This window comes from Nelumbo lutea, chromosome 2 (assembly GCF_056320005.1).
Source record: "Nelumbo lutea isolate HS-2025 chromosome 2, American lotus-T2T, whole genome shotgun sequence".
NCBI classification, from domain to species: domain Eukaryota; kingdom Viridiplantae; phylum Streptophyta; class Magnoliopsida; order Proteales; family Nelumbonaceae; genus Nelumbo; species Nelumbo lutea.
Window position 1 is genome coordinate 114,182,637 of NC_142685.1, and position 24,002 is coordinate 114,206,638.

Consider the following 24,002-nt stretch of genomic DNA (forward strand, 5'->3'; position numbering starts at 1 on the left):
TACGTGGCACGTTGTCTCAGCCAAGCCCAAACGGCCCTCCCCTGCCCCGGTTTAACTTCTCGAGCAATGGAATCGGTATCCGGTCCGGTCTGTTTAGTGTTATAAGAGGAATACCCTAGGAGAAAGAGAAATCCCTACTTGATCTTATCTGAGCGGGGTTCGGCCGTTCTCTCGACGGCGAGGCACTGCAGCGATGTGGCATGGTCGGAACGGTGGCAGCGTGAGATGAGAGCAGTCCGTCCTGACCGAAATGTTGCCCCTGCGGCGCCGTCTCCGCCGGTGTTTAGTAGCATTGGGTTCCTTGACTATCTCTCTCTCTCTGTTCGTCCGCTCCGTTCCCTGCTGCCCGGTTCCTCACCCGAGACTCGGCCGCGTCCCGCTGTGACGACTGCCCGCGGTCAGAGCCCCTTCTTTGTTCCAAGGGGCGGTGATGTCCACGCGGGCTCCTCACCCTCCCCAAAAAAAAAGTAACAAATTTTCTTTTCCTTTTTTTATCTACGTTCTTTGCTAAGTCTTTCCCGAGTTTCAATTTTTTGTTGTTTAAGTACTATAATGTGGATGACTGAGGCAGTGAGCTTCTTCTAATTCTCAATGAATTTGAATGCATGATCATCAACAAAGGTAGTTTATATGAGATGAGACATTCTCGTCGAAGATGTGATCTTGGAAGCGTCCTTAGCTTGAACTGAATCTTTCGTTTGATTAGATCATTCTCGATGAACATAAGACGTGGAATAACCATTAATCTGCTGCTTTTCATTTCTTTTTCCTCTGTTGCTTGGATGGTGGATAATATCGATATATATTCGAAGGTTATTATATATTTATATTATGCGTGCGTTGGTGATATCATGATTAATGCAATGCGAATAGGGACTAACCATTTGGGTGTGCAGGGATTAATTAGGTTTTAGGCTTAAACCTTTTTACCAAAATAAATAAAGGTGATTTGGAAAGAGAACCCGTTTTAGGGTAGAAGGAAAGAGAATGAGTAAGCAATTGCTTTTCAGCTGATGCTCACCCTAGTTTTGGTTTACACTTCAAGTTCACGGTCAAAGTTGTGTTGGGATTACCTGGTATCTCAGATTAAGCAATTACTTTGGTAGTTATCTTGACACCATTGTCAAAATTCATGGGTCAGCCTGTATCTTTATTTACTGTGTATGTTTCTGTTAAGTGTCTAGGACAACATGTGTTGCTAAACTTATTAATCTTCCAAATCTTATTTCAATCATAAGAGCTTATTGTCTTGAATGTATAATATCCGAGTTTGGATTTACTCAGTGCTTGATTTTGGTATATTTCTTCTTACAGTTATTAACAACAAAATATTGTGTTCCCCACATTTTCTCTGTGCTATTTTTTGAATGCAGGCAGTTGGTTCTAACATTTCCCCATGCCTGTGTGGACGGCTAGGTATTCATTTCTCCCATCCTACCACATTTAAACCTGTTTAGAGTTTTTTTATTTATAAGCATCTTAGGGAGATGTTTGGCACCATTGTCCTTTCATGAGGCAACGTTTGTACTTGATCCAACCTTGGAAATCAGAAAAGCAGTTTGGTTGTTCTCATAATCCAGTGCACATTTGTTTATTCTTCTTTAATATAGCTATGCACCATTAGTCAGTAGTCTCCACATGGGACAATATAGGTGAAAACACCCCCTAGGGGCAAGAAACCTCAAAAGGTTGTTCCTACCAATAGTTACTTTCACATAACCCAAGGTAAAAGAAGGTATAACACTATAACCAATTTTACTTGAATCATCCTAACCAAATAAGGTTTTGGTTGACTAAAATGAAAATGCCATGGTGCTGATGTGGCGATGTTTCTTCAAGAAACAACCATGGTACCAGACACATTTGAAGGCTTTTATTGTTAACTGAATCAATTGCCTGTCTTCAACTGGAAACCTTTGCATGCAAGTGTGTTCTTATGTGGCTGCATGGTAATGTATTTAAGTTTTGCAGAAAAAGATTAGGTATCAATTGAACTTAACAAGGCCTTCATACCAACTATTTGAGGTTGGCCAGATGCAACGAATGATCATGCAAGTGAAACAAACTTGTTGGTTTCTACATAATATTCAAATTTCACCTATTGCCTCCAAGGGATGCTAATTATACTCTTGCTAGTAGGATTAGAGTTGTATGTCAAGAGTCTATATGTCTTTTAACATCATTGTGGTTCAGTAATCGCCCCATGTAAAAGCAAAGGTGAGAGTACCTCTCCAATTCTGATGGTAGGATTAGCATTTCTTACTGCCTTTATGGCTATTGTATGTGGAAGGTCTTATCATCCATGCCATATTGATAAAAGATGCCATGCACCCAACCAGCTATTGGTGGACAGGTACAAATCTGTGATCACAAGTTTAGCTAACAAGAATTCCTTACACTTCAATAGTTGCAAATGGTATGAGCTCAGTACAATTCAACTCAACAAGCCCTAATCCTGCAACAATGTTCTTGCTGTTAGGTTCAACCTGGCCAAGAGGGGAATTATGACTTACCATCTTTGTCAATTGTGCAAGACTGAGCTGGAAACTATTTTGCATGCTATCTGCTGCTGTGACCATAGGTGGAATGCTTGGTTTAGTAACAGGTTCGGTTGCAGTTGAATATGTCAACCTGTTCATACCTTTTGCGGATTTGTTTAGTGAATGGGTGAGTCATGAGTGGATGCTCAAAAAAAAAGAGTTATCTATAACGGTTATCATACTATCGCAAAAAAGCTTGAAATTACTTGTTTTTACTAATCCAAACCCTTGCTTTTGTTAGTCTATGTTTCCAGGATGCTGCAGGAGATGATGAAAAGTTGAAAAGCTGCTGTTCAAAACTTCAAATGACGGTCATGAAGCCTTTTGTTAGTATTGCACAACCAGGATCAGCATTTCTTAGGGATGGTTGTTCAGGACTGGCAGCATTCATGCATAGCAGCTATGGTTTCTGCAACCATGGCAATGAAGGTGGGTGTCCTTTTGATTAGGAAGTTGGGCCTAAATGATGCTGTTCTTTCTACCCAAAAAAAATGCTGCTGTTCTTAAATGTGTGCCTGTAACTTTTGTCAGCCCTAATGATAACGAGGAAGGCAAAGGTATAAAGATGATCGGTTTTGTTCTCAACGGTATTCTGCATCTTCTCAAAGGTTTGAATTTCCAATTCAGCTTTACAAAGAAATGGAGGGTGCGGCTCGCCGGTTGACAGTGTCAATCATGATTTGAACGCTTTCAGTTATGCATCTAGTTTAGTTAAGTAGTGATAGTCGTTCTTGTAGTTGTAATCCTTACTTGTTTTCTTTTTTGTTCTGCTGATCTCTGTTGGATTTTTCTATGCTGTAATTTTTTCGGTTTCTTCTCGTTAATGTATCCTTTACCAAATAAAGGCCTTAACCCAAAATCCAAATCATTGGGTTTTAGTTTACAACGCAAATCTTGTATCACCATTGCACGGTTGAGCACTTGAGCTCGGTAAAACATTCCCAAAAATGATGGTTGCATGTGAGTTTCTTAGGTGTTCAGCACCTTTGCTGCCTAAGGCCTTTTTTTTTTTTTTTGCAATGGAGAATTAGCTTCTTATTTGGTTGATACATTTTTTGCCATTTCTTGGAAGATCTTGTTAACTTTTTTACCCAATTTATGTGCGAGTTTTTTTTTTTTTCAGAAAATGGCTTTTTTTTTGTTTCTTGTGGAGATAAATGCCTTTGTCACCTAATGTGTCTCGAAATACAGATAAAAATTTGATTTTAGAGTGCAAAACCTTACCGTTGCCTATTTGCCCGAAATTCAACCAAAAATCATTAAAGTGGAAGTAATACAAATATAGTATGTAGAATTCAAAACCTTGTGTATTTACATTTGTACTCTTTCGGAATTTAACCTGATGCGAATTAATTTGTACTGATGCAAAACCATGGAAGTGCAACTGCACAAATGATTTGAATATAAAATTTTACCTATTTTCGTTTCAAATTTTAGCTTATTTTGTTTGATTGTAATACAAATGAAGTAAATTAAGATGCGAAGTAAAATAAGGTAAAAAATCCAAAACAGAATTAAACAAGAATTTGCATTTTTTTTATCATTTGTACTCTTATGCATTTGTACTAGTGCAAATAAAATTGCACTGCAACCAAATACAGCCTAAGGCTCAGTTCAGAAGGATATGTACGGTACAAATACATATAAAATACAAGATTTTGCACTCTACATATTTGTATTTGTACTCCTTCCAAACTGAGCATAGGCAATGGCATTGGTATCAAACACCACTTACCAATATTCTACAATTTGAATTGAATTGTTTTTCTTGTTGTGAGTTGCCCACATCGGAGAAAAATATATCAGGATCATGTGGTTTGAAAACATATTGTTTCTTAAAACAATATTACAAAAGACATGTTACTGGGTTGGGAAAATCTATGATGTGGAAAATATATGGTATGAAGAGAGTTGACCAATCAAAACCCATCCATTAATTTTGATAAATATTATAATTTATTGGTCAGTTATTTTTCAGATATCATATATTTTCCATATCATAGTCAAACCCGTATTGGGTTGCATATGTGCTTTATTCTTCAAACCAAATGTTAGAAGCCCTTTTTTCTCTACTAGATCCCCTCTAAATTTTAGGGTCCATTTGGTTCACAATTGGAATTGAAAATTCGGAATTGGAATGATCTATTCCCATAGTCTGTCTGGTTCAGACATGAATGGGGATGTGAATTGGAATTAATAGGAATAAGATTTTATTTCCAATGGAGGGGCATGAATGACCATTCTGTCCAATGGGGGAATGCCAATCCAGCGAGAATGGGTATGAAATTTCAATTCTGACCCCTATTCTTGTAAACCAAACAGGGCCTTATTCTTTTTTGTTTTTTTTTCTCTAACAAGTAACAATAACCCCCTTCCATCTCTCTCCCCAACTCCATTCCTTTATTTTCTCTTTTTTTTCTCTAATAGATAATGGCATAAAAGCCCTTTACAAGCATTTCTCATTCATGCACGTAACTTAATTAACCTAAATGATATATGGTTAAACAATAGGAAGTGATTAAACCATTTGAAAACAATTAAATGGATAATAAAATAAATGAATAAGTAATGAAAGATTAAATAATATAAAATGAATATAAGTTGGTTAAACAATTAAAAACCAATTACTAAAATGGCTATATAATTAACCCAATTAGCTTGACTTAATCATGTGAATGAAAATAAATAAACCATTAAAATTTGATTATATGGTAAATAGGATAGTCTCAAGCATTAATTTGGGGCCAAGGATGTAGGTGCTAATAAGATTAATTTCAATCTCAATAGTATCATCAAAGGTTAAAAGGGTCATAATCAAGTTAGATCTCAATGAGGATGTAACTTCTTCGTTGAGGTTTTAGATCTTGGCTTAAATATCAAACCCTCCAAATGCAAGGTTGTCCATATTAATGGTGCCATGAGGGACAACTATTAATCCAAGGCTGTTGATGGTCTTATAGTGTAACTCATGAAAACAGCATAGTTCGTGTAGGTTTGTTGGTGATTAGAAGATCACCTCTACTTAAATTAATGATATTAATACGAATAAGTTGATATTAATAAAGTTACAATTAATATATGATAACATGTATTATTAAAAGATATATATCAGTACTTAATTAACTTATAAATTGAAAAATTAAAATTACTAAATAGGTTAAGTTAAAATAAATAAAATAGACAAATAATTACATCAAAGTTAGCTTAAGCTTTAGTATTTACACTAACTTTACTTTAAATTTAATCGGAGTAAAATTAATTATTAATGATTATTTAAATTTAATTATGTTATTATTATTTATGAAAATATTCATAGAAAATTCAATAGGATTTCTATTCGTGCCTAATAACTAGATGCAATTAATTTTATTTTTTGTTAAGAAAGCTATGAATCATCAATTAGGGGCTCTTATTACATGGAGAATTCTAAATGAATACAAGTCCCAAGTTTAATTGATTGTAATTGTATAGATCAATAAATGGATAATTCAATTATGAAATAACCAGAACAAAATCTGGTTAACCGAAGTTGCTGATGTTATCATATCAACATTTTTAATTGTCAAGGTTGCCCTTAGATGAAAACATGTGGTTTTCAAAAATATATTTCAACCAAAAAAAAATCAGAATTGCAGTAAAAATGCATAAATGGCTAAAATTTTTGATATATATCAAATAAAAAATATAAAAAAAAATCAAAAGGTAGAAATGTAGAAAATACATAAAATTCATAATTCAACAAATTATACAAAAAATGTAGAAAGGGCACAAATTTTATGAATTTTATGATCATTGTGATAGGGAAGGAAAAACTTAGAAGCCAATTCTATTAACAAGTTGTTGATAGAATTCTCATGTGGTTGAACCAGGCTTCTAGTGATTCTTAAATTCACCATCTCACTAGGATTCTTTATTTTCTCATTATTTGGATAATTTGGAAGGAAATGTGTTATCGCAAATTTGAATGCAAGAAATCTCCTTTTTCTTCTCTTATTTCTAGGATAAACAAATGGTTGAGGAAAATTAGTATTGCAAATGAGAATAAACGCTGTTACAGTGACAATTCTCTAGTTTTGATATTCTCAACATTCCTACCTATACAGGAAAGAAGAAGAAGAAGAAGAAGAAGAAAAATAGGTGGGTCATTTGGAATCCACCTCAAACTTATTCTTATAAACGAAAAATGTGTTGTTATGTTTGGTACCATTGTTACTTATACTTGAAATATTTTGGGTTTCTCAAATACAAATTGGCATACGATCGTTACTTGAGGTTGTTTATGTTTGAAATATTCATACCTTAAAATGCATGTGGGAGAGACTGTTTCTAGAAACACCAAAATGGTGTTTCTTCTTTGAGGAAGTGAAGTCTAATCATTCTAATTGAAGTAATTCTCGAATGTGATGTGACAAAACATATCTCTCACCAATTTGTATTGATTAACACAAAAATGTTCAGGTAAAAACAACAATGATACCAAACTCAACCTAAATGTAGATGGAGCTTGTTGTGGGAACCTTGGTACTAGTGGAGGAGGTGGTGCAGTGAAAAACTTTATAGGCTTTTTTGAATTACTCTCCACAATTTTTTATGGTTAGAGCACCTCTATTATAGTTGAATTTAATGTTCACTATGATGGCCGTCAGATTTGCCTACCTCACAACATTTTGGGGGTAGAGGTTGAGTGATAATCAATGTTTAATTGACATTCTCCTTCCAAAAATTCCCCACTCTTGGCATCTAACTTATATACTTCAAAAAATAAAAAATAAAACATGTGATGTTATGCACATTTCTTTCTCTCATATATTAAGAGAATGGAACAAATGCGCCGACTTCTTTGCTAGTGAGGGTGTTACTGAAGGAAACTTCTATGCTTACAATTCCATCAATGAGGTTCCATGAGAGGCAAGATTACTGCTTAAAGAAGACTATCTTGGTATTGTGTCTCATCATATAGATTAATGGTCTTGATTGTTTTTTTATTGGTTTTTATTTTTCTATTTTTTGAGCATTGTGTTGGGTTGGGGCAAGGTGGGCTATGCCCTCCTCTATTTTGATTTACACCCCTTTTGATAATGGTTAATAACATTTTTTGGTGGCCGCTCTTCCATTTGGAGTAAACTTAGGGGTATTAAAAAAACTTAGAAGCCAAATTACCATTCAAATGGTCAAAGTTGGGTATTTTGGTAATTTTGCTTGCTTTCATAGTTGAAGATAATGGAAGGGGTGTAAATGCAATAATATCAAAAAAGAAAAGTTTAGGAGATGGCATTGCTTTAGCATAAAGCAAGGCATTGAACTGCAATTGTTAGAAGTTACATGGGATGGGAGGTTTCAGCAATTTACTTTTTACAGGTAAATTGCCAAAATCTCCCTTTTAAGTTTATAACCATCTTAAAGCCTCATTTAAAGTTTGGTAATTGCAATCACCTCTCCTGAATCTTCTAGCACAATTGAAAGTAGATCTCTTTTATTAGATTCACCTAACAATAGGCATGAAAATGCCCAAAATATCCTTGCAGTTACTTTTGACCAATATGCTTATTTTCCAAATATTATCTTCATATTAATCACTACACCAAACCTTTCCAATCTCTTCCCAAAATTGATTTATTTTTCAAATTTTTCCTTCACATCAATCACCTAAAGGTAAAATTGCAATTTTAAACTCTCTATTTTTGTTGTTCATAAAGTTTGTATTGATTTTTATGTAAAAACCAGCCTCAATAGTCACTGCATGTTTATTTTAGACAATTTCGTGTCTACTGTGAGAAGATTATAATCAAAATGGTGTACTTGTAACTATATCAGAAAGCTTAGGAGAGGTAATTGTAATTACTAAACATTGGGGGAGGTTTCAGCAAAGTTCAGAAACTTTAGAGGAGTTTTCAATAATTTACCTTTTTGGGTAAATTACAAAGGCCCCCGTTGTAATATGGGGTCAGTGGTAAAGTCCCCTGTACTTTTTTTTTTTGTAACAGTCTCCTTGAACTTTAGCCAATAAAGACCCCCATTGGCCATTAAATTACCAAAGTGCCCTACTAAACTTTTTCTATTTTTTTTCTTGCCCTTTTTCTCTTAAAACCTATTTAACCTAGGAAATGGATATCTGGTCTCGCAGAGTCAAAACAGGCTGTTCGTTCCTCTGTTGGTGGATGGAAATAGCTACAAGCTACCCTTATGCTCCTCTAAATATTCATTCATCATCTTTGTTTTCTTCTTCTTCGCTTTCTGTCTTTAATGTTCTTCCATCTCCCTTTGCCTGGCTTCTTCATGTCTTCCAATCACAACAAACCTTCTTTTCCTCATAAAGCCTCCTTGTTTTCTCCTCTCTCAACCTTTCTGCATATCTCCTCTTTTCCTCCTCTTCCCACTATCTTCTCTCTTCTGCAGCTTTTCTCCTTATGCCTCTTTAGCCAATTGCTTTCTCTCCTTCTCTCTATGTTTTTCAAATCTTGACAACTCAATTAACTTTTTTGTCTTTTGATGTTCTTCACCCAGTCCAGAGCTAGCTTCTTGTCTGACCTAGTCCACATTAGCAACTGTCTTTTTCTGCTTAATTATGATTTTCTTGCGAGGTTGACCTCTATCTACCTCTGTTGGTGGACGTATCACAATGGATGGCTTCTTAGCTTCTATCTGGATATCTTCATTTCTCATCTCGTTGGAAATTTTTATCGTACTGATCTTTGTAATAGGTTTAGTCCCAGTTTCAGCATCAGAAGTGATAGGTTTCTCAGAACTATACATAATCCTAGGTATTGCTTTCTCATAAGATTTGTCAACAGGACCACATTTGAGCTTCAGTGAGGGGAATTTTGTTCTTAATCCCAATTTATTAGCGTTTTCCAAGGTTGCTACATTAGCAACATTTGACACAGTCTTTTGTTTTAGTCTCTTCACTGCAGCTTTTTGCTGGGGCTGGGAAAAAGAATCAAGGATGATAGGTTTTCCTTTGGGGTGAGCAAAAGAAGAAGAAGAAAAAGAAAACTGAACCAACCAAAAAAAGAGTGCAAAAATCGGTTAATCGAACTGGTTGGTTCGGTTTCAGTTAACCTTGCACAAAAAACTATCGATTAACCAAACCCACCGGTGTATATATACAATAATATATTGTATAATGTATATATTACATATATTATATATTATATTTTTATTTTTATTTTTAAGATCGAATAACCTTACTAGTGTGCATCTGTCACTCTGTTAGCCTTGCGCCTGGTGCGCGTCGGGTTAGCCTATTGCCTGGCGCCTTTTCAATTTTCATACAAGTCCCAAAAGAAATTACCTCTCCATGTATGAATTTGTTATTTTTTAAATTGAATAACAAACACGCGTGCATCTATCACTCTGTCCGCCTAGAGCCTTTTTAGTTTTTCCTCTTTCCATGTTTTCCCTTCTTGAAAACCTAAACCAGTAATTGTAATAGGTATTAGGCTTTCTCATTTTCTCAGTCTCTCTTCTGATTCTTGTCTTTTGACTCTCTTTGTCTTCCCTGTTTTTCCTCTAGCGTCGGTCATCCTCCAACCAATAGCGTCGGTCATCCTCTCAACCAATGACTCTCTTGGTCGCCGCCTCAACTCTGCCAGGACTGCCACCTCCCATGCTCTGTTGTTGTCTCTCTCATCTCTCATTTATGCGGCTCTGCCACCACTCAGGCCAGGTAAAATTTTCTTTTATTTTTTCTCAATTTTGAGTGCAAAAAAAAAAAACCGAACCATGGCTAATCAGTTACATCGGTTTGATTTCAATTTAGATTTTTCAAAAATTAATCAAGTCGATTAGATTCAGAAAAAACCGACAATTCAATTAACCAAATTGTGAACACCCCTAATTTTCTTGATACTTTTTATAAGCTTGTATTATCAACCTGTATTTCGAAGTCTTCTCCGTATTTAGAGCACCTCTTGTCGGTCCTCATGTACCGCTACTTGTACAACCTTTTTTCTGTTTGTAGCCATTTCACCTTAACTTACAGTATAAAAAAAAGGTAGTTTGGACATTTAAAAATTAAACAGTCGGATGAAATTTTTTTCGAAGTTAATTGACAGAACGTTAGTGGAAGGGGTCTTTGTCTAACGGCTAAAATTCAGGGGTCTTTATCGCAAAAAAAGGTACAGGGCGGACTGTCACTGACCCCATAATAGGGGGTCTTTGTAATTTACCCTTTTCTTTCTCCCTACGCTTGAAAAAGAGAAAGGCAATTTAGGGCCAGAGACCAATGGTCACCCGGGAAAACTATACACAAAAAATGGCAGAGGGGCCTTCTAGCCCACGCGAAGCATCACAGGAACAGAAGCCATGGCACGCTTACACCGCAGAGGATCTGAAGCAGACCGTTTTCGGAACCACGGACTCCGCCCTCCGTTCTGCTCGTTCTCTGCAAGAGAATTCATCGACCCATTTCCGTTCATTGCAGGTACTTCCTCTCCCCCCCCCCCTTCCTTCAACGCTAATGTTGCTACTTTTTAATTTATTTTTGTTCGTTTTTTGAGGCATTTTGGTGGAGAGTGTGTTTTCTATCTAGGTTTCTCTTGAATTTTCCCATTATATATATATATATATATATATATATATATATATATATATATATATATATATATTTGCTGGATTGCTTGTTATTTGTTATTTTTTTTTAGCTGGATTGCTTGTTATATGTTTTGCAGGATCGGTTGATATATTTGGTTTCCAATCTAATTTCCCTCGATCATCTTGTTTTCCCTGGGTTTAGTAAAAGTTTAATTTAGGGGTCTATTGTCTATGGGATTATTTTTTTTCTTTGTTATTCTCACTTTGTGTTGATGGCATACGCCTTCTCTATATGGATTGCTTGCAGAGTTTCTGGTTATTCTATAGTTTTTACTATTTGATTTTTTACAGGTATTTATATTCTCCCACCACTGCTGAAACTGAAAGTAACAAACAATAAGAGGTAGAAAAAAATTATATATATGCTTAACTTCATTCTCCTCTCTTTCTTGCCCCGGGGGAGGGGTTGCATACTTCCTCCTCATACATATTCCATTTGGAGTGAGGGAACCTCCTACGTTAGGAACATATCAAGAAGTTTATATTCCATTTTGGATTGGTAAGTTGGTATACCTGATTAAAGCTCTGAAAAGGGATATAACAGAAGACCACGCTAAATCTTCAAATTTCAATAAGAATTTGTGATTGGAGGGTGATGGGACGGCTTTTTGATCCTCAAGGAGGAAATGATTTCAATGGAAGTGCACTTCCCAGAAAGCTTTGTTTAGGTCAAGATTTCGAGACAAGTCAGAAGTGTTGGAGAGGGAGTGTCAGCTAGTAGCTAAAATCACTTGAAGCTAGATTATTGTTTTTCCATAATGAGAAACTTATTTAGACTAATACAAAGGTGAGCTAACTCTTTTGCTGATAGTCTTCATAGAGGAGGCTATACTAGGCTAGAGAGTGCTCTATTGTATCATATGTCCATAGTTGTGGAATATTGAACCTTAAGGTTGTCTTACCCTCTCCCCTAGCTTGGCACAGGAAGGTGTTGTATTTTTTTATAGGTAAAACTATGTATATATTGTAAGGCTGGTAATTGAAGGTGACTCAGAAAAAGTTGTGGGTTGGCTGAAAAAGGGGGAGGGGGCAGCTTGGCAATTAAGAAATGAGTTCAGACATTTCAAATGGCTGTTAAAATATATGATGATCCAAATAAATATATGGTGACCTTCTCTCTCCTTTTCTTTTCACTTTGGTAGCTGAAGGGCTGAGTAAACTGATCTCTGGAGCAAACTCCTTGCAATTATTTAGAGGTTGGCCAATTGGGAGAGACAATATTTTGATTACTTGTAGTTTGCAGATGATATTTGATATTTTGTGAAGATGACTGTAGGGCAGGGGTGGAAAATTTGAAATTGGTGGTGAAACTCTTTGGAGGTTGTCTAACTTGAGGGTTAGTTGGTCTAAGAGTTTAATTACTGGAATCAATGTAAAAGAAGATTAGGGGTGAGCAAAAGAACCGAAAAAACGAACCGACCGAAACCAAACTGAAAATTCAGTTAACCAAACCGGTCGGTTCAGTTTTGGTTCAATATTTAAAAAAAATGAAGGTACCGGTTTGGTTTTGGTTAACCAAAATAGAAAACCGGCGGTTAACTGAACCGAATGGTATACTTATATTTATATTATATATTTTATGTATATTTATATATATTATATATATTATATATTTTCTATACATTATAAATTAATAAATATGCATTATATATAAATATATATTTATAATATATTATTTATTATTTAAAAAATAAAATATATTTCTAGTATTTTATTATATATTTTTATATTTTTTCTATAATAAATATTGTAAATAATAAAAAACTGCAAAACCAACAAACCAAATCGATGGTTAACTGAACTAGTCAACTGATCGACTTCAGTTTGGTTTTGGTTACCGGTTTTCCAAAAAACGGTAACCCAGTTAGGTTTCAAAAATTAGCGCACTGTTTGGTTAACCGAACCGTGAGCACCCCTAAAGAAGATGATTTAAGGGACATGGCAAGCGCTTTAGGTTGTGAGAGGGGAGAGTGGCCTCTGAGATATTTAGGCTTACCCCTAGGTGACAACACTAGATTAGCTAGTTTTTGGACCCCTGTGGTGGAGAGGGTTGAGAAGCGGCTGGCTGGATGGAAAAGGAACTATATTCCAGTGGGGAGAGATGAATTCTTATTAAGTCCATCCTTGCAAACCTTCCAGTGTACTGCATGTCAGTGTTATGTCCCAAGAGATAGTGAGGAAAATTGAAAAAATCATGAGGGACTTTCTCTGGGAGTTGGGGGGAAAAAAAGAAGGATCACTTGGTTAGATGGGACAAGGTGGTGAAATTAAAGGTAGAAGGGGGGTTGGGAATTGGGTCAATTGGTAGTGTCAAGCTGAAGAGTATGGCTCTGCTCATTCTTAAATATGAAAACCTTGGCGATTTCCTAATGAGAATGACAAGCTATGGCACAAAGTTATTGCAAGCATTCATGGCATATCTGGCAATGGATGGCGTGCTGGTTGTCTTTGTAGAGCTACCTTGGCTTCCCCTGGAAGGCCATCCACAAGGTTCTTCCTACCTTTCTAAATCATGTCAGGTATGATTGGCTTTGGGTCAAAAAATTAGGTTTTGGGAGGATGATTGGATTGGGGACGCCCCTTTGGGTGAAAGATTTCCTGCTTTCCTGCTCTTTGTGACCTATCCAGTTTTAAGGGTAGACCTATATTATATTTGATTTCTTGACCCAACAGATCATCCTTCTGGGTTGAATTGGAACTTTGGCTTTAAGAGGAACCTTAGAGAAGCTGAAATTCCTAATGTGCCTGAGTTGCTTGGCTTGTTGAATTTAGTGTGTTTGGGTGAAGGGGTTATGGATTCCAGGGTTTGGGGCCGAAATTCTGATGGTCTGTTCTCTTGTAAATCTTTCTTCAATTCTTTGGTTGCCACTTCGTCCTCTCCTTTCCCAGTTAAGGAAGTTTGGTGCTTTCCCATTCCCTCGAAAATCAGTGCTTTCTGTTGGGAAGCGTTTCATGGCTGTATTAATACCTGTGACTTGCTTCAAAGAAAAAGGCCAACTTGGTGTTTGTCCCCCAGCTGCTGCGTTATGTGCAAGTTAAGTGGTAAAACTGCCTTTCATCTCCTAATCTCTTGCCCTCTTGTTAGTTTTTTTTTTGGAATTGGTTTTCCTCCCTCTTTGGATGCTTTTGGTTTCCTTCTGACAGGTTGGAAGGATTGTTTAGCCCTCCTGTTTTTAGCTGTACTAAAAGGAGGGGCAGTTTGGGAGGAAAGAAATTCAAGAATATTTGAAGAAAGAGAAAGGAGTAAGGAAGCCTTGGTGGAAATCATGACCTTAAGAGTGGCACAATGGGCAAAAAGTTTGAAACTGTTTTCAGACTTTAAGGTTGAAGACTTTTTTAGGGCCTGGGCTGTTATTGTTGGTTCATCTACTAGAAGACAGAAACCTGCTCCTCAGGCATTGGGGGGGGGGGTGGAATCAGGGACGAGGAAGGAAACATCATAACCTTATACTCGGGGCTTGCTGAACAAGGTGATGTGGCAAGAGCAGAACTGTTAGCTGCAGTATACGGGGTCGAGAAGGCAAGGGAGTTGGGCGTCAATAACCTAATCATTGAGGGTGGTTCGAGAACTGTTGTGAAATGGCTGAAGGAAGGAGAGGGGTGACATGGCACCTGAGGAATGACTTCAGGCATTTTAAATGGTTAGCAAAGGACATTACTATCAGAGTTAAGTGGGTGAGAAGAACTGCCAACAGCTTGGCAGATGGTCTAGCTAAGCAAGGGGTACACAGGACTCAATTGTAATATCTGGGTGGGTTCAGCACTTCCATAGCTGTATGGGTAACCTGGGTCCCTTTGGTATTGGAGGGGTTATTATGGATGAGGGAGGCATTATTAGTGCTTTATTTTCAGGTCCAATAGAGCATGGTGATTCAGTGAAAACAGAATTTTTGACAGTGGTTTATGGGGTAGAGAAGGCCAAAGAATTGGGAATTGCAGATTGATTATTGAAGGGGATTTGAAGGTAGTTGTGGGATGGTTGGTAAAAGGAGAGGGGGTGACTTGACATCTAGGGAATGTTTTCAGATTTCTGGGGCTGTCAAAAGACATGAACATCCAAGTGTGTTGGGTTAGAAGATTTGCAAACAGCTTGGCAGACAACTTAGCTAAGCAAGGGGTTCAAAGACAGTTTATGCATTGGGCACAGTTGTAATATGTGTTGGGTGGCTTGCCTTGTATTTTTTTTTTTTTGATAAATGTGGCTTGCCTTGTATTGGGCATGCTTTCTGTTCAGAACTCCTTGTTGTATCTTTTTCTTAATTGTTAATGAAATTCTTCTTTGTCGTTGCTGATCAAAAAGAAATTCAAGCAAGGATTGACTATTAACCATGTCAATGCTGTGGTATTTTTAAGAAATTTAGAATTGCTTCAATTAATAGTTTTCAGAAGATTTCTGTGGCTGTCAAAAGACATGAACATCCAAGTGTGTTGGGTTAGAAGATCTGCAAATAGCTTGGCATTGGCAGACAACTTAGCTAAGCAAGGGGTTCAAAGACAGTTTATGCATTGGGCACAATTGTAATATGGGTTGGGTGGCTTGCCTTGTATTGGGCATGCTTGCTGTTCAGAACTCCTTGTTCTATCTTTTTCTTAATCGTTAATGAGATTCTTCTTTGTCGTTGCTGATCAAAAAGAAATTCAAGCAAGGATTGACTATTAACCATGTCAATGCTGTGGTATTGTTAAGAAATTTAGAATTGTTTCAATTAATAGTAACTTGCCCTGTCTGTCTTTCTGTTAGCAAGATATAGTGATTTAGTCACATAATGTTTCAGTTTATGTATGCTAAGCTGCAGTTAAGTTCAAGATTGTAGTTTATCTTTCTTTTTTTAATGCTTTTATTACTCCCATATAATTAGCAATGACTTTATGAAAGTGTTTTTCTATTTGTACTTTGTTTGTGCTAAGAATTGTATCACATCTTACAGACTTTCACAGCGCAGTTGAAATCCCAGTATAAAACTTATGAAGATGCTGTCTTCAAGAAAGTCAAAGGTGAATTGTTCTCTCCCTGCAGCAGTAATGGAAATACGTATGTGGAGTTAATACATGAAACTTTCTTTCCTTAATTCATATCAATTGGCTTTATTCAGTGGAGCTTTCCACAGATGGGCATAAATGGTAACAAGTATTTTTCCCCACCTCATATAACCTTTGGAAAATATTAGATGATCCTAATCTTCTTTAAATCAAAAACAAAACCTGGCCCATACCATATGGTAGCCAACTGGATCATCAAAGGAACAATCTCTAAACACAACGTTCATATTTTAACTTTCTCTTCCTAACACTAACCCCATTTTCCTTTTCTTAAGATCAAGTTCCCATTTTTATCAGATGGTTGAGATCCTTGTTTTTCCTTTTCTGGTTATCACTCAACTAGGAGGTAGCTTGGAAGATGATCAGGTTTGGAATGAGAAGTGCATCAACAATATCTATCATATGTATCTTGGGTTCATTGAGAATAGGAATTTATTCTGCATATAGTTTTTCATGGTGCCATGGTGGTAACTTGGGCACACCCCCTTTTTATATAGGGGTGAAATATAAGTAAGCCCTAAAGTAGTTTCTGAAAATGACAGAGAATACCTTTATATAATCATTTTAGTATTACAAGAATTAAGAGGGGGGAGGCAAGGATACTTTCTGTCCTGTCAGAGGAAGTGTGCCTTGTTCATGGAAAATGGCATGTCACAAAAATACAACCTTTCTCACTATGTATCTTTCTCTCTAACTCATATTTCTAGTGTTGGTTTTATGCTCTAACTTCTACCTTTCTAGATGAGTTGATGAGTGCACAAGAGCACCCAGCTGTGGCAGGTGGAATAGCTGTTACAGCAGGTCTTCTTCTTATGCGGGGTATGAGAATCTTTTCTGATCTTTCTTGCATTTCTTTAATACCATACTAATGTTGCTAGAATTTTTATGGAACATTTTGTCAATACGCATCCCAAAGAATAGTTTATTATTTACAATATTTATTATAGAAAAATATGTAAATATATAACAAAATACTAGAAATATAATTATTAACTATATAGATCAAATAAATGGTTTTATTTCATCCTAATTATATGACATTGATTTAATTTTAATACATTGCTAGCTAATGACCACCCCATACCAAGTATGGGGTAACCACATATTATTTTGTTTGGGATTTACTATTCATGCAGTAAACTTGGGTTGGATTTTCTATTTAACTTAGGAGATTAAATCGGGTTTAGTTTGAAATTGCTGACCCACTTTATCTAAAAGAAAAGACCCACATCAATTAACGAATTGAAAATCTTTATGGTGAGTCTTTTATTTGAATTAGGAAATTAAATTAGAAAGGTTACTCATTTTTATTATTGGTCCCACACCATTTGAAGCGAGTACTTTTTTCTAGGGGTGGAGGTAGGTAAATCTTACTTTTTTTTTTTTTTTTTCTGAGAGTTGAAGTAACCATGCTTTGAATATGTAACATTTTCAGGAAATTGGACATCTTTTCAGCACCCTTTGTCATTCGTAGGGTGTAGATTGTATTTCCTTTAGTATTGAGTATATGACTACATGGAGGATGAAAGGCAAAAGAGTCGGTACATCATTGCCAACATTATAATGATCTGGGATAAGATTTCCTCTTGGGGATTGAATTGATTGGTTGATTGGTTATCCAAGCATGGGATCTTGTGGTCAGTCGTAAGTTATGCATTTGAGGTGCCTGAGAATCTGAGACAGTTGACTGAGAATTGGTTGGTACATGCTTGCCTGATGTTTGAAAGTTGTGACGATTGTTTCTCTTGGTTTTCTTAAAGAGACTAAAGAAAACTCTCTTAGAGTTTAACTTGGTTCTTTCTAATACTTAAGAACTAGAACAAATGGCATTTGTTTCTCTTGCTTTTCTCCCTTTCCTTTCCTTTCTTTCCTTCCTTCCTACCTTCCTACCTTTCTTTTCGTTTCTTTTCTTTTTTCTTTTGGGTTGCTCTGTCTGAACCCTTGCATTTTTGCATCTCTTATTCGACTCTTAATTTGTTTGGAGTCTTCAGACTTATCTTCCTTATGTTAAGTCATATATAGCTTTGAGTATAATGTTGCTGCATTTGCAGGTCCAAGAAGGTTTCTGTTTCGTCATACATTGGGCCGACTTCAGAGTGAGGAGGTACATTCTCATCTTTCTTCAAAGAAGGTTCATATAAATAGGGTTATAAAGTAAATTGATTTTTTTTTCTCAATTTATCCATTTCAACAAGTGTTTTACACGGTGAGTTGCATATAGTTTTTAACATGCATATATTGCATCACCTTCTATTGATGTAAGAAGCCTGTATCTGTCCTCTCTTCAAATAGAAGTAAAGAAACTTGTGTTTTTATACTCTAAAGCATTTTCTTTTTTACTTAATGTTCACACATCTGTTGACAGGCACAATTTCTTAGGGCTGAGAAGAATGTCAAAGAGCTGACTCTTTCTGTGGATTTAATGAAGAATGAAAGTAAAAAGCTCCTTGAAAGGGCAACTCTCGCTGAAAAGGATATGAAACGTGGTTATGATCAACTAATGTAAATGTGGTACCTCATTCATTTATTTACATCAAAATAACTATATGGATGTGTTTGACCATCAAGACAATGTATTTTTGGTTGTTGAATTACTTGACTAGAGCAAGTCTATTTACTGTACTTGCATCTTAGGGCTGATCTTGAAGGATGACAGGACTAATGGCAACAATGGAACGGTTATACAGATGGGCACACACACACACACATAAAACCATTATAAAAGGTTCATGCATATAGCACAGGCATCATACATTTGAGCTGATTATTTAAAATATTTCTGCAGGAATGCTGGGGCTGACATTCAAAGACTTGCTAAATCAGTATACAAGATTGAAGCTCAAGCAGCTGGTATGTATGTATGCTTGTTTTTACCAAATTGTGGAACTGGATAGCAATTGAATTGATCAATATTTATAATTATTTCTCTATTTCTCATAGTTTAGCCTATTAGACCATTCAAGCATTTCTTTATTGAACCTTGAAGTGAAACCTTTATCTTGACACAAATGGAAGTGGTGCTCTATTAAGCCATAAAACAGCAATAGTATAATGTCCAAGGTTTTTAACTTTCAATTCCAGTATAAACCTCAGACCTTATGGAAGTGGAATTAATTCATGAAAGCTCGTAGAAATATTGTAAATTTATGGAAACTATGAAAATGTTGGAAATCTAAAGTGTAATACACTTTCTTGCTTTTTATTCTATGCAGCAGAATAGTCTTTGTATACATTTATACAGTGTCATTTGTATAGCTTCTGGGGTCTATTTTTTGCCCCTGTAAATGGAACATTTACCTTTCTTAGAAAAAAAATATTGGGAATCTACAATAAACCTTTACCCTGTGTTTGGTTTAAAAGAGAGGTATGGAAACCTATACAAGGCTTGTATAGGTTTCTTTACCTTTACCTCCCTTTCCCTACATTTTCTTTCAAACCAAACAGTGTAAGAAAAAGATAGAATAAACACCCAGACAGATTTAAAACTCATCATACAATCAAAGCAACTATTTAGAGTAGGAAACATAATTTGTTGAAACTAATGTATGCCATTATGCGTGTCTGATATCATTAACATCCAAATGCCTCTTCCATTACAAATAAATACAACTAACATTAAGTTATGTTCAAATATTTTTGTTATAGTCTGTTCGTTTTCTTGAGTTTTAGAGAGTTCTCCCTTTTTATTATTTTTGATGCAACGACCCTTTCTTTCTCTATTACACTTATTTTATGGTTTTAGTTAGCATACTCTCATATTTTAACCAAAATCATGTATTCTGTATGTGTGATATTTTTATTGATCAATCATAGTTTGGTCATGTGCATAGAAGACCATCAGCAGCACCCATAAGTAAGGGTGTCAATGGACCGATTTTGGATTGGACCCCGTCCAGTCCAAAATGAATTTGGATAGATTGGATGGACCAACAAGACATATTGGATTGGACCAATCTGGTCCAAAATATTTATTAGATTGGATTAGATCTGGTCCGTCCGTAATAAATTTATATTGGATTGGATTGGATTAAGGCCAATATCTGGTCCATTGATATAAGATAAGAATATAGGTGCTAATGTACTGGGTTTGGGTTGAAACCAATCTAAGTCAAAACGAATTTGAACAGATTGGGCGGTCCAGACATTGAATTGAACCGGTCCAAAATGGTCCAAAATATTCATTGGAATGGACTGGACCTGGTCCATTTATAATGTACTCACATTGGACTGGACCAGATTGGGCCAAATCCAGTCCCATTGACACCCCTAACCATAATAAGTGATCTATTGCAAGTTGATGGGGCTTGAAGGGCTAGGGGTAGAACAAAAAGGATATGGGTCTTAGTAAAAATTATTTCAGTGCTCATGATTTAACAAAAGTTATGGCATTTAACAGATTGGAGTGGTGAAATTAGTATTCATCTAGCCTACTCCATATAGTTGGGATAAGGCTTGGATGATGATGATGAATCAAAACTTGCTGAAACTTGATATGAAATTCAATTGAAAAAAAAAATGAAATTCAATTGGTAGATTTCATTTCGGTTGTTGGAAGTCAGCTTGGAAACAGCCTCTCTGTATGTGCAGGGGTAAGGCTGCGTACATCTATCCCTCCCCAGACCCTGCATTGGCGGGAGCCTTGTGCACTGGGCTGCCCTTTTTTTGTTGGAACCTGGAAGTCAGCTTTTAATAGAAGTTTAAAACAATGATAGTGTCATTTATCTGGGTTTGATTGAAATACACTACTTCAGAGCCAAAAACATGTTAATAGAAAATCTAGAATCAGATATGATGCCAACATATGCACTTTCAGTGTAAAATAACCCTTTGAAAGAAATAAGAAAAGGTAAATAAATTAGAGTAGGGATTGTAAATGGGACAACTTTGTAGTGAAGGCAATAACAAACTCAACTCAACTAAGCCTTGTCCCAATTATATGAGGTTGTTTACATGAATCCTGTTCTGCAATTCCACTCTGTTCAGTATCATATTCTTTGTTAATTTATGGACCCTCAAATTATTTTTAACTACCATTATCCATGTCCCTTTTGGTCTGCCCCCTTCTTTTTAGATCCTTCTTTCAATAGATCACGTCATGTCTTTCTCACTGATATTGTAGATGGTCTACTCCTAAGATCCTAAGAACATGTTAATTTTTCATCCTTTCCTTTTTAATTTCCCTACTCATCCATCTGAACATTCGCATTTCTGCTAAACTTATTTTTTGAATATTTGTTTCTTAACTGTTCAACACTCCGTTCCATATAACATATCTGTCTCTGTCCTTACTGAAAGATAAAAAGCCCTCGCAAAAGAAAATAAAATCATTATATGAGGGCAAACTTGTTTCCTTTTTTTTTCCTTCATGAGAGAATATATATTTTTTTCTAAAAATGTCATGGCCTGTTTTTCAAAATCATAGTATGCCATTGTTGCTATGGTTTTTCAGAAGCCAATTTGTATGCAAATGCAGTCAAGGAAAAGATTATTGCCTTGACTGGCTCAAGAACTGCCAAGAGTGAGTGGCTCCTCCACTCTCGGTCCTTGGGGGTTCAGCAAATGCTGCCATCAGATATAGGCTGAGATGGCTTAGGTGTGTGGAGATTAGCTCACTTATTCAATGAAATGGGAGATCTCTTTCTGTGAGGGGAGTGGGAAGTTTTCTTTGTTTTTCCTTTATTGTTATTATTTTTTGGTATATGTTCCCCTCATCTTTTCATTCACATACACATCTTATTAATTGATATTTTACTTTCTTGCAATACATAGAATTACCAAACTTGTTTTGCTGTGCTGGTTCCCAGCCTGGATAAAGGATAGGGTCAGGCTGGCAACGAGCATGACAAATTCTCAAATCCTACAAACATGAATTGTGAATTGTTTCAAGTGGAATGGCGAAATGGGTGTTGGTTGGGATAAGGTCTTATTGAGTGTTCAGTCACATTATGATCAAAGTATACAGATAAAGTTGCTGCCTAGGATATCAAGTTAAAAAAGAAGGAACAAATGAAAAAAAGTGATTTAATTTTGTAATTAGATGGATAGCCTGATATATTTTGTTTTATGATTCAATATTTGCTTACCTAATCTGACACTGTTTACAAAAAATAAATTTGTAGATTTGATGGATGGGCTACGGGAAATTCCTGGCAGGGAGGCTTTGAAGCTTCGAGCAGAGGCAAATCCAGCATCTTTCTTTATCCTTGAAACTTCTATTTTCTATGCTGATGCATGTCAACCGTCATTCAGACAGTGTGTGGTTTAAACTTTAAACTGAAATATTTCCCTTTTTTCAGGTTGCTTCCATGGCATCTCTGGTGAAACAACAGAGAAGTTCTCTGGACAAGAGGATAATGAAAATGTCAGAGTTGGGAGTTGCGGTCTGATGATAAGAGATCCTGTGGCTGTTGAGTGGGGAAGGCTTTGCAGGTCTGTCCATTCTGCGTTGGGACAAATGAATGTGTTATAAAAAGGAAATACATACGATTACTGGTTCTGGCAGCTTCAAATTCTGCAGATTTTTTTATTTTATTGCGGCGAAAGTTCTATTAAACTTGTTCTTACTTCTCTTTCCTTCCAGTAATGTTAAACTGGTTTTGTGAGACGGGGGATACGTGTGGATGTCCATTTTATACTTCCTAAAATCTCTTTTGTCATGGGAAACAATATGCTTCAAACCTTCAATTTCAATACAATGTTGTTCAAGAAAGGACCAAGTGAAAAGTGGACTGGACATAGTCCTACCTGAGATCACATCTCCGCCCCACAGCACATCCCCGCTGCCGTGTATTGGGAACATCTTCCGATGATGATATCATCGGAAGTGGTATTATTATTGGGAGATGTTCCCGATACACAGTGGGATGTGCTGTGGGGCGTTGTGGGGCGGTCCCTTGTGGGGTGGAGGTGTGAACTCGTCCTACACCAACCTGCCGGTATCGTATTGGTTTCCCGAGCAAGGGGCACATGGCACGGGTGGATTCTATTATGAAATTTGAATGGTCCGACTTGGCCCAACCGCCCAACCCGAGTTATCCCCTAAATACAGTATAATACCGAGTCTTATTGGCAAAATTTTGCTTTTGCAGTCATTCACAACCTTTGGTCATTTTTAAGTCTGTGCCCTATGTTTGTTAGAGAGAGTCCTAGAGCTGCAATGTTGGCTGGGCTGGGCTGGGCTGCTATGATCCACTTTTTTGGGCTGCCTTACTTCAGCGGGCCATGCCTGCTTGGCATGAATCTATCAAGAGAGAAGCCCGGCATAACCCTGGGCCGAGTCATGCTGGGCTGTGTTGGCCCAACCCACATTACTACCTTAGACTTCGAGAGTCTTAAGACTCCTAACATGCAAGTGCAAAACCAAGTAACTTACTGGAGCATAGGAAAGCACAAGTTGGATTCAACTCACTTGGGATTGTCATGGGGCTTCTATTTAAATTTTGCTTAACAATGTGGGTTCCGACTTTACATGGTGTTTGGTTCGTGGCCATTTATTTGAAAAACGGTGTTATATCATCATCATGCAGGCATCGGGGGAAACATCATTTATTTACTGTTGAGCTTATGGAGTGTCTAACGTCACCCTAACTGTCAAACAACACTAAACACAACACGTGGCCAAACACGTTTGGCCATAGCCCATGGGACTAAACAACGCCTTAATAACTTTACTATGTTACATAAAAAAATACATTACAATCAATAATAATAGAATCGTTGACATATTATATCACACAATAACTTTACTTAATTAATAAATCGTTGTTGTTACTTCTTTAATATTTTTATATAAATAATGTTTGTTTTAAAAAAATATAAATAATAGTTTTT

General features: G+C 36.4%; 1 protein-coding gene and 1 long non-coding RNA gene across 4 annotated transcripts; both read left to right on the plus strand.

Moving 5' to 3' along the window:
• Positions 1–130: 130 nt before the first annotated feature.
• On the plus strand, positions 131–3,432 carry LOC148872959 (uncharacterized). Of its 2 annotated transcripts, XR_016106592.1 has the most exons (6): positions 131–467; positions 1,374–1,416; positions 2,291–2,353; positions 2,480–2,667; positions 2,782–2,969; positions 3,072–3,432. It is a non-coding gene; the product is annotated as an uncharacterized LOC148872959 (long non-coding RNA). The 2 variants fall into 2 exon arrangements; XR_016106593.1 differs by lacking the exon at positions 2,291–2,353 and having other exon boundaries at positions 137–467.
• A 5,327-nt stretch (positions 3,433–8,759) lies between these two features.
• Positions 8,760–22,862, plus strand: LOC148872960 (chromosome-associated kinesin). 2 transcript variants are annotated; one of them, XM_088969548.1, is made up of 9 exons: positions 9,946–10,206; positions 10,637–10,962; positions 16,061–16,127; positions 16,914–16,991; positions 18,224–18,276; positions 18,538–18,674; positions 18,958–19,022; positions 22,292–22,350; positions 22,469–22,862. In XM_088969548.1, the coding sequence occupies exons 2-9, from the start codon at positions 10,765–10,767 to the stop codon at positions 22,556–22,558; spliced, it is 747 nt and encodes a 248-aa protein (XP_088825674.1). In that variant the 5' UTR covers positions 9,946–10,206; positions 10,637–10,764; the 3' UTR covers positions 22,559–22,862. The 2 variants fall into 2 exon arrangements, with proteins under 2 accessions (XP_088825673.1, XP_088825674.1); XM_088969547.1 differs by having other exon boundaries at positions 8,760–10,962.
• Positions 22,863–24,002: the final 1,140 nt, after the last annotated feature.

What these genes read in the sequence shown, in the direction of transcription:
- LOC148872960 (XM_088969547.1), top strand. Translation starts at nt 10,765, where the DNA reads ATGGTCACCCGGGAAAACTATACACAAAAAATGGCAGAGGGGCCTTCT. An exon ending in GCCGACTTCAGAGTGAGGAG is followed by an intron (nt 18,277 to 18,537) that starts GTACATTCTCAT and finishes ATCTGTTGACAG; the next exon opens with GCACAATTTCTTAGGGCTGA. An exon ending in CGTGGTTATGATCAACTAAT is followed by an intron (nt 18,675 to 18,957) that starts GTAAATGTGGTA and finishes ATATTTCTGCAG; the next exon opens with GAATGCTGGGGCTGACATTC.